General features: G+C 35.5%; 2 protein-coding genes across 3 annotated transcripts; both read left to right on the top strand.

Annotated features, from left to right (window-relative positions):
* Positions 1-2856: 2856 nt before the first annotated feature.
* Positions 2857-4668, top strand: cby1 (chibby 1, beta catenin antagonist). Of its 2 annotated transcripts, none has more exons than XM_067429713.1 (5): positions 2857-2960; positions 3259-3355; positions 3454-3559; positions 3636-3748; positions 3867-4665. In XM_067429713.1, exons 1-5 carry the CDS (start codon positions 2902-2904, stop codon positions 3930-3932), a joined length of 441 nt encoding a protein of 146 aa, XP_067285814.1. In that variant the 5' UTR covers positions 2857-2901; the 3' UTR covers positions 3933-4665. The 2 variants fall into 2 exon arrangements, with proteins under 2 accessions (XP_067285814.1, XP_067285815.1); XM_067429714.1 differs by having other exon boundaries at positions 2928-3062; positions 3867-4668.
* A 1896-nt stretch (positions 4669-6564) lies between these two features.
* Positions 6565-10321, top strand: slc16a8 (solute carrier family 16 member 8). Its single transcript, XM_067429717.1, has 4 exons — positions 6565-6920; positions 7926-8069; positions 9026-9853; positions 9981-10321. The coding sequence occupies exons 1-4, from the start codon at positions 6704-6706 to the stop codon at positions 10151-10153; spliced, it is 1362 nt and encodes a 453-aa protein (XP_067285818.1). The 5' UTR covers positions 6565-6703; the 3' UTR covers positions 10154-10321.
* Positions 10322-10911: the final 590 nt, after the last annotated feature.

Raw genomic sequence — 10911 nt, 5'->3', positions numbered from 1 at the left:
GATCTTTTTTTGTTTAAAGTGGAGCATTTAGCCACTAGGGGCATGGGTGATTTTCTTTACAAAAGCCTGACAACTTTTGCTTTTTCATAAAGCAAACCCCAAAGCCCCCTTTTGCTTATAAATAATATAATAATACTTCTACTATTACTACTACAAGCTACTACTACAACTTATAATAATAATTAAAAAAAAATAACAATAATAATAATAATAATAATAATAATAATAATAATAATAATAATAATAAAACCCTGTCTATTGTCAGTTGTTTTAATTCAGGTACATTTGTCAGTATCTGGGTTAGAGATTGTTTATTAATATAGATTTCATAGGAATATTATATATTTAATAATAATAATAATAATAATAATAATAGATTTTATTTATAATGCACTTTTCATTCCGAAGAATCTCAAAGTGCAACAGGGGGGGGGGGGAGAATAACAACAAAAAATGAATAACAAGTAAAAATATAGAATACTACAAACAATCAACCAACACAGAAAACAGAACAGAAACAGAGCTGATGGTGAACAGAAACAGAGCTGATGGTGGACAGAAAACAGCTGATGGTGGAAGTCTCTGTTAGCTCCGCAGCACACTGTGGTCCACTCCATGTTTCAGATTTCTCCCAGCGGCAGTGTCCCGATGACATCGCCGAGGCACGACAGCTGAAGACCAGATGATGGGTCTTCTTCATGATGATTCAAACGATGGGGATCGCTGCAGCACCATGCAGGAGGCAGAACATTCCTCCGGGCACTTCTGTGGACACACCGGGGCCGGCGCAGATGTCGCTCCACGGTCGCAATGCAGGACGGAACAGCGGCGCAGCCGAGAAGCAGAACATCCCAACATCATGCCGGACGCCGCCGACGAGAGCCCGGATGACGCTAGCCCGGTGCAAACTTCAGCCACCATGCAGCTTATATATGCAATTTATATTTTATGCATTTATAAATAATTTAGACGTTTTCCCCTCCAATTTATGTTATAGGGAAGTATATTGTTAAATCGTTTAAATAAATAACACCTTTTAACTAAATACAGGTACAATTACACTTCACAGTATTTGACACAATTATTTATTTTTAACATAAAAGCGTAAAGCTGATGATACACAGGGCAACTTTTTGAGCAATGTTGCTGAAAGATGTTACTGTAGTAGGCTTTTTCCCATTGGTAATGGGCAACACATTTCTCTTTGGATATCCAGCCAACAAGAACAGATCCCATGTTACATGACAACAAGATGCGTTTAGCCACTTAGCCATTGTTTAAATTTACCTGTTTTAGACGGCTAGCTGTAGTCTCGCGCTGAAGTCCCATGGGAACGCCGTTGTAGCCGGCAAATAGTCCAGTTGGGAAGAGCGTTGTGTGTGTAAAGAGGCTCTGCTTATCGGCTCGTCGGTTCTCTGTATTGAACATGTCTGAAAGAAACAGTTTTCGTATCGATTCTGTACGGCTGATCCGAGAACCACTACACGTTCAGTTACACGCACATGCTCAGTATCAGCTGCTCATGAGTTGATCAGTTCTCTCAGCAAAACATGTCTCAGTTCAGTGAACGGTTGAAGTTACAACATATAATTCAAGACATTAGTTTATTTCTATTCTGAGGGACCGTCACTCATGTCAGAAAGTAAGCAAATAAAGTAACTTGTGAGATCCGTTTAGAATGATTCAGTCCGATTTGGTGAACTGGTTCGCCCAGTTTACTAAAAAGAACCGGTTAAAAAGAACGATTCGTTCGTGAACCGGACATCACTAGAGTGATAATCAGCTCTCAAGTGAAGAAGAAATGGGCACGTTTGTGCCTTTCCGAATTGTGGCAACAGAATGCGAAATTTTGGAGCGAGCGCTTTGACAAAGATGAATAACTTACACAGACACAACACAGCGGGGGTTGAAGAAAAATGCCATTCCGTGGTCGACGGGTGCAACCACTGTGGAGGTAATGTAAACTTTATTTATCCTACCATTTGGGCACACACAGCTTGAGGAAGGATGTGCAGTAATAAAAGAATCATGTTTTACACACACAACGCTCTTCCCAACTGGACTACAACCTTTTTTCCGGCTACAACTGCGTTCCCACGGGACTTCAGCGTGAGATACAGCTAATTTAGCTGTCTAAAACACTATTTAGGTGAATTTAAACAATGGCTAAGTGTCTAAACGCATCTCGTTGTCATGTAAGGGGCCTGTTCATGTTGGACAGACATTTTAATTGCATTTTGTGTATGTATGTTAAGAGGCACAAATACACCCTTTACATTTATGCCCCCAAAGCTGTGGTTTTAGCTGAGTGGGGGCTCTGGGCATTAACTGTAATAGTGTTGCAAGCACCAATCCGGTTCGTTTTTTTTTTCTTCTATAGACTGTACTCACAAAGGTATAAAGATCAAGATAAACGTAAAAATTCCCCGGGGTTGTCCTTTAAGAGGGCTAAAAGTGTCATCAATCTTCTAGCTCACCAGACACACTTTTATAAAGGTGAGTGCAACTTTTCATGTACTTTACAAGGGATCAGTGAGGAATATCACATGGATATTTATTATTATTATTATTATTATTATTATTATTATTATTATTATTATTATTATTATTATTTTTATTATTATTATTATTATTATTATTATTATTATTATTATCATTATTATTATTATTATTATTATTTAAGCCTCCCAACTTCTCAAGTTTGGAAAGGCTTCTCAAGAATGTTCATAATGTAGGCCTACTGAATCATAGCAGTGGTCAAATTATTATGCACTGTTGTTTTTCGAAAATTTACCCCTAAAACATTTTTAAATGTCATTAGTTTTGGAAAGTACTTTTAACTTGTAAAATTGAGCTTCCTGCGTTGCCAGGCTCCCCCCGGAATTAGCCTTTTGTTTACACATGTCTGTGGCTTTAAGAAATATCGTTGAAACGATCGGAGGAGAAACTAAACCAGCACTGTAAGCTGTTAACGTTATACGGTCTTTTATTTTCCAAAAGCAGTTTGATCTATATTGAATAAGTGTTTATTATTAGCTGCTTACCGGCTTGCTGACAGTAAGGTTATATAGTCTCTCGAATATAACTGTTGTGTCGTCTTATAATACGAGTCAATTTGAAATGAAGATGAATTGCGTTGGTTTTGGTTAACTGCATAAGTTATCTGTATTTAGAACCTCATCTGGACACCGTCATTATATGTTGGCTAAGATTAATGCTAAAATGTAACTGTCTGAAATATGCTTTATGTTGATGCAGGTTGGACTTTTCCTTCAAAATGCCCTTGTTTGGCAACACATTCAGTCCCAAGAAAACCCCTCCTCGGAAGTCTGCATCCCTTTCCAATTTACATACAGTAAGTAACGTTATACGTTTATGTTGGGAAAATGAATTTCACATAAACAAACGTGTCTAGACTCTAGAGGCTAAACCATCATTTAATGTTTTTGTCAGTTGGATCGATCAACACGGGAGATTGAATTGGGTCTGGAATATGGATACCCCATGATGAATCTTGGCAGCCAGAGCTTTAAATTTGAAGATGGCCAGTGGATCTCGGGTATGGCTTTCTACAATAAACAGACTAATTTGTAGCCTGTTTAAAACATTAATGAATGTTGTTATATCAATCACAGAGTCAGGGGGTAATGTATCAGGGAAAGAAGTACAGCGACTAAAGAAGAGGAATCTACAGTTAGAAGAGGAGAATAATCTGCTCAGGCTAAAGATTGAGGTTCTTCTTGATATGGTGAGTGCTGGTGAATATAATGCTAAAATACACCACAGTGAATAATATGTAGGCCAAGCTAAATCTAATGTGTTAGCAAAAATGTTTTGCATGAAGTGATTTAACATATTTTCTTTAGCTTTCAGAAGCAACAGCAGAAACACATCTAATACAGAAGGAACTTGACGTTAGAAGAAAGAAATGATGGGAGGAACTTAAGATGATTTAAGTCTCTTCTCTTGAAGTGAATACAATGCATGTATTTTTCAGTGAAATTACTATTCTAAGACAATGTTTAAAAATCTGTTTCATTTACACATTTGTAAATTGTAAACAATGTATCCCTTTGTATATTTTTTAATTTTGCTGTTTCAATGCCAATTAAATGACTGAACAAAACTTTTAGGTTAATGTAATTTCCTAAAATCTTTATATAAGCCTCATTGTTTATTTTGCCCTAAAGCATCTATTTTGTGTTTTAAAGAAAGTGCCCTCAACACTACCATTGTTAAACATCCTGTTGAATTCAACTATAATTTTTCAGATTACATAAATGTAGCCAAAGGACATTTATTATGTTTAAAACACAATAACTTGTCATCCATGTAGCCAGTTATAGCACATCTTTATTCCTGTGGCTCCAGTAAGTGCTCTTACATGACAGTGCCAAAACCTTTCTGCATGTGTAGATCTGAGTGTGTATTTAAATGACTGGAAACAATCACACTCTTTCTTTGGTCCACAGTAAGATTAGCCAAGACCCGTAAAGGTTTAAACATGTACATGCAGATTTAAGAGGATTTTCTTATGGTGTGTGAGGCACGTATTGCACGTCTAAGGTTTTTTCTTTTCTCTCATTGTCGTTTTTCTTTTTTACATATTTAATAAATTGATGAATAAATATATTGACTTTGTAGTGCAAAAAGTTACTCTTTTTTTAATAAATGGTATTTTATGTAATTTGACTTCTCCCAAGTAGACCTTTTCAAAATAAACATTTCAAATAAAATGTTCATATATCTTAAAGTTTTCACAGCACAGAACTAAATTACTTACATTGGTGTATTGACTCTGTGTTGTTTTTAGGATATAATACATTGTGCAAGTTACTGCATTAATGTCAACAAGTAAACAACCAAATATAACTTGTGCTTTCTGGGGATTTCAACTCATTTCCTACAAATAAGAGACTTTGTGGGTATTACAGATTATTTGTTGGAAGTTTGAGAACAGGAAGGAGGTGCAACAGAAGGTTTATTTAACAGATTATCCTTTAAATTCATATGTACAGTGTAGTCTGGTTTGATAACATAAGACGTGCTAACTTATGGATCTACATTAAATACAGTATGTTTATTAAGAAGGCCAGGTATACAGCCACTTGAGATTTTCTGCCATATTAAAAGCCAGGTAAGACAAATTGTGTTTTGAATGGCTTAAAAACAATCAAATAATTATTCTCAAACTGATATTTTATACATCTCTATGAAGATTTTTAATTTTGAGGAGAATCTAGATTACACTTTCCCTGATGGCCACTCATTCTAGTGGTTTCATTAAATGTGATTATATATATATATATATATATATATATATATATATATATATATATATATATATATATATATTACACATTTAAAGTCTGTATTTCTAAACTAATTCTAGAGATTCTTTAAAACACTGTAGTGTTATAGTAAACGCATATTATAGTATAGACAAGTCTAAATTCACATTTTAAACAGAAAATATGAATTGCATTAATTAAAAAATTTAAAGCAGTCATTTTAAAAGTCTGTCCCAACTGAAATCTGTCAGACGTCTGTTTATGTCAAAATCCAGATTATATAACGTTAATGCAAAAAAGTGGCGTAAAAAAGATTTTTAAAGGAAACAAATATATCCACACCTTGAATGTGTTGGAATAATGCGTCCTGTTTAAATATTCAAATTGCATTCCTTCTTTTTTTGTCTGCATATGCAAAATACAAACAAGAATACAATTAGGTTTGGCATTTGAAAGCAGCAAGAAAGATTCAGTCAATTGTAACAGAAATCAATGGGGGAAAACGTACTTAATATGATACATTACACGCAGTACTATAACACTGCTGTATGCAGTTAAACAATATTATTGACCTGACTGTACTGATGCTGCTGTATGAGAACTGAACAAAGCTGGACGATGGCATCCTTTTTTGCAGGACTAGATGAAATGAACTAATTTATTAATTAATGATCTTTACAACGAAACTAGCTCAGCACTGAACTAACTTCAGCTGAACAACAGCCGTTAAACAACATTGTTTCATCTGTACCATATAAAGAACTATATAAATGAATTAGGGCTGTTAAACGATTACTCGTGAATAATCACACTCAAAAATAAAAGTTTGTGTTTTCATAATGTATCTGTGTCTGCTGTGTGTAATTATGTATATATGAATACACACACATACATGTATATATTTAAGAAATACTTGCACGTATATACTGTATAATATAAATTTATATAATTTATATTATATATTATTTTTTTATATATTATTTTTAAAAATCTTAAATATACACATGCATGTGTGTGTATTTATATATACATAATAATTATACACCACACACCCTACGTAAACACAAACTTTTATTTTGGATGAGATTAATCGGGATTAATCGTTTAACTGCCCTAAAGTAAATGTGACTTGACTTGTCATTGAGTGATAGATATAAATGTGAGTGTCAGTCACTTAATGAGTAAGTCATGCTATGATTATACTTCCTGTGGGTAAAGGGAAACTTCTGACTTGTACTCATACACTGACTTCCTCTGTATAATGTGGCGCAGGTGCTTGAAAAGCAGCACATGTTCCATAGTGCATCGACTGAATAGAAATCGTTTACAGATATTTCCTGCTTCCATCTGAAAAAGTGTTTTGATTCTACAGATAATATAATTATATCCGAGAAGTTTTGGACCCCTGAGCTATGGGAATTATTGTAGATGAGAGAGAGACAACAGGTGCCCCAGATGGTGGCTGGGGCTGGATCGTTCTGCTGGGAGGTTTTGTCATCACTGGCTTCTCGTATGCCTTCCCAAAAGCTATAAGTGTTTATTTCAAAGAACTGATGCGAGACTTTGATTGTGGATACAGCGAAACAGCCTGGATTTCTTCTATACTATTAGCAATGCTCTATGGTTCAGGTAAGATACTGTGAGTGTGAATTGAATGTTGTCAGATTTACAACACCTTTAACATTGTTCTTTTTAATGCTATATATATATATATATATATATATATATATATATATATATATATATATATATATATATATATATATATATATATATATATATATACACTCACCTAAAGGATTATTAGGAACACCTGTTCAATTTCTCATTAATGCAATTATCTGATCAGCCAATCACATGGCAGTTGCTTCAATGCATTTAGGGGTGTGGTCCTGGTCAAGACAATCTCCTGAACTCCAAACTGAATGTCAGAACAGGAAAGAAAGGTGATTTAAGCCATTTTGAGCATGGCATGGTTGTTGGTGCCAGAAGGGCCAGTCTGAGTATTTCACAATCAGCTTAGTTACTGGGATTTTCACACACAACAATTTCTAGGGTTCGCAAAGAATGGTGTTAAACCGCTCCGCTTCGTGTCGGGCGGTTCTTCGCCTCTACTCTAGCTGTGAAATATCCCTTACATGACCACCATGAACCCATCCTCTGATGGCTACTTCCAGCAGGATAATGCACCATGTCACAAAGCTCGAATCATTTCAAATTGGTTTCTTGAACATGACAATGAGTTCACTGTACTAAAATGGCCCCCACAGTCACCAGATCTCAGCCCAATAGAGCATCTTTGGGATGTGGTGTAATGGGAGCTTCATGCCCTGGATGTGCATCCCACAAATCTCCATCAACTGCAAGATGCGATCCTATCAATATGGGCCAACATTTCTAAAGAATGCTTTCAGCACCTTGTTGAATCAATGGCACGTAGAGTTAAGGCAGTTCTGAAGGTGAAAGGGGGTCAAACACAGTATTAGTATGGTGTTCCTAATAATCCTTTAGGTGTGTTTGTGTGTGTGTGTGTGTGTGTGTGTGTGTGTGTGTGTGTGTGTGTGTGTGTGTGTGTGTGTGTGTGTGTGTGTGTGTATATATATATATATTTATTTATTTTTTCATTTGATCAAGGTCCACTCTGTAGCATCATGGTTAATAAATTTGGATGCCGGCCAGTCATGTTGGTTGGAGGATTACTGGCTTCAGGAGGGATGATAAGTGCATCTTTCACTACTAATATTATCCAGCTTTACCTGACTGCAGGTGTCATCACAGGTAACTAAAGGATATTTAAAATCCATTTTTTAAAATAGTTATATGAACAGTTAGTTCTGGTACTCTGTGCTGAGTTTTCAGTGACTCTTTCAGCATGTTCGTTATGCCAATAGGTTGCGAAATGTGTCTTTATGGGTGAGTCATTGAATCATTCATTCAAACATTTTGTTCATACATTGATTAAATCAGGACCATTACATCATCTGTGTTTTGCTCGGTGGTTGATTGCTGTCTGGTAATATGCCTTTAAATATATTTCTAAAATGCAAGTTATTCAGTATTGACCTCTTTGTTTTTTTTAAAATTCAAACCGAGAAATAGCAATCATGGAACAGCATGAACGTGAGTGTGATATTTATAACATTTCGATAGCAAAAAGTAAATATTAACTAACTTTTATTTTAGAGACATATTTAACTCTTTCATTGCCATTGATGGGCTTTTTATGCTAGGAGACACTGTGACACTTCTGAAAGAGTATTGAATCTCCTGTTCAAAACACAAGCCAAGTAGATGCAGAAACATGCAATGGTACATCTAATGCATATGTAAAATAATGCGAACGTCAACATTAAAGAGCATATAAATCCAGACTCCCTAATGTTACCGAATGAAATGTCAACCCAGTACGAGCTATATAGATCTGTGCAAGCTTTAGGGGTGTTAATGGACTCAATCAACTCCATCCATGTTTTGATTATCGTTCTGAATATGATCCAGATCCAGTCTTTAGATCATTTCTCAGCTCTTTGCTCAGAATGTTGCTTTTTTATGAAACTTATGAAACCCCAAGAGTTGATTAAAAAAAGAATGCCTGAATTGGTCTTATTGATATTGCTTAACACAATACTTTGCTTCCACAATAGACTTTTACAATAGGCTACTAAAAAAAATGCCTGGGAGTGAGTAATTTCAGTTGCATCCATTTTTGAATAAATGTCTTTCTCTCTTTAAAGGTCTTGGACTGGCTTTGAACTTCCAACCATCACTGATTATGCTGGGGTCTTATTTTGACAAACGCAGACCAATTGCCAATGGATTGGCGGCAGCTGGAAGTCCTGTATTTCTGTCAGTGCTATCTCCATTAGGACAAGAGCTGCTCAACCACTATGGATGGAGAGGAGGCTTTCTCATTACCGGTGGTCTTCTGCTCAACTTATGCACCTGTGCAGCTGTAATGAGACCCCTGAAGCGTAAAGAAAGGAAAGCAGCCTGTTCCCAAGAGCTCAAGGATATGCTGCCTCCTGAGGATGGACAAGAGAATATCACTTGTGAAAATAATAGTGATAAAAAGCCCACTAAAAAGAAGCTTTTGGACTTTAGTGTGCTTTGTGACAGAGGGCTTATTATTTATATCATTGCCAAATTTATAGTTGTCCTCGGCCTATTTGTTCCAACTATTCTCTTAGTCAACTATGCTAAGGACCAGGGAGTGCCTGACAAGGATGCTGCCTTTTTGTTATCAATTATAGGATTTATTGACATCTTTGCTCGTCCCACATGTGGCATATTAGCCAGTTTAAAATGGATTCGACCAAAGATGTCTTATTTCTTCAGCCTGGCCTTGCTCTTCAATGGCCTGACAGATGTTTGTTCGGCTACAAGCACAGACTATAAGGGACTAGTTATCTTTTGCGTGTTTTTCGGGCTGTCTTATGGCATGGTGGGCGCTCTACAATTTGAAGTGCTGATGGGTATTGTGGGAACAAGCAGTTTTTCCAGTGCACTTGGCCTAGTACTTCTCATTGAGGCAGTGGCTGTGCTGATTGGACCGCCCTCTGCTGGTGAGTTATGATGAAAACATGCTTTAAACTGGAATCATTAGCTATGAAATGGTAGTTTATAATGATGTATTGGTAAATTTAATAATTTTTCTACATGTATCCCCCCCCCCCCCCCCCCCCCCCACAGGTTATTTGGTAGACAAGTACAAGAACTATGAACTGATTTTTTACATGGCTGGAGGAGAGCTGATCGCCGCTGGGATATTTCTTGCCTTTGCATCATTCTGTTTATTATCCAAAAGAAACAAAGACACACAGCAGAAACATCATGCTGATGTGGCAATCAATCCTAAAGGATAAACAGTGGAGAGAGTTGAAGAGTGGGATTTTCATGTTCAATTCATTTTGTTCGTTATGTGTGTTATTAAAATTACTGTCTTGTAGGCCTATACTGTGTGTGAGTGTGTTCAGGTTTTCCTAATTGTCTTGTATATACATTACACAAAATTACACAATCAGCAAAACCATGTTGTGGGTCAATGAGAAATGAGGATGTCTAAGATAATAAAAAAGGAGAAATCTGTGCCACATTCTTAGAAATGCTATTTTATATTCATGTTGGTTTTCGCCTCTACATAGAATCAGTTGTTGTTGTTATTGTATTAAAAAAAATCGTTTTTGTAATTGAAATAAAGCTGAAATAAAATAGCTTAGTATAAGATAAAATCTTAAACTTAAAAAAACTGAAATAAATAATTTAACGTAAAGACTAAAACTAAAAAAAAACATTAAATAAATAAAATATTAAATAATGTACTGATTAAATAAAAACAATAATAAAATAGCACTGCATAGAATGAGAAATCCAATATAAATGGGTTAAGCCAAAGATGTCCTCACTCCCAACTTCTCTCTCTAGGGACGACATAACATTTGGACTGATATTACAAAACAAAGGTGATGAGCTCTGTATTAATACAATTGTATGTCTAGCTAAATTCTTCATTCACAAATGTAGAATTGTGAAATCATCTCCCAAATTTGTTTTTTTTAAAAATGAATTTAAAATGTATATGAAATCTCTAAAAATCTTGAAAGCACAAAAAATATTTGACATC

Source organism: Pseudorasbora parva, chromosome 21 (assembly GCF_024679245.1).
Source record: "Pseudorasbora parva isolate DD20220531a chromosome 21, ASM2467924v1, whole genome shotgun sequence".
NCBI classification, from domain to species: Eukaryota; Metazoa; Chordata; class Actinopteri; order Cypriniformes; family Gobionidae; genus Pseudorasbora; species Pseudorasbora parva.
Note: the sequence above shows the minus strand (reverse complement) of the source record. Positions and strands in the feature narration are given on the sequence as shown.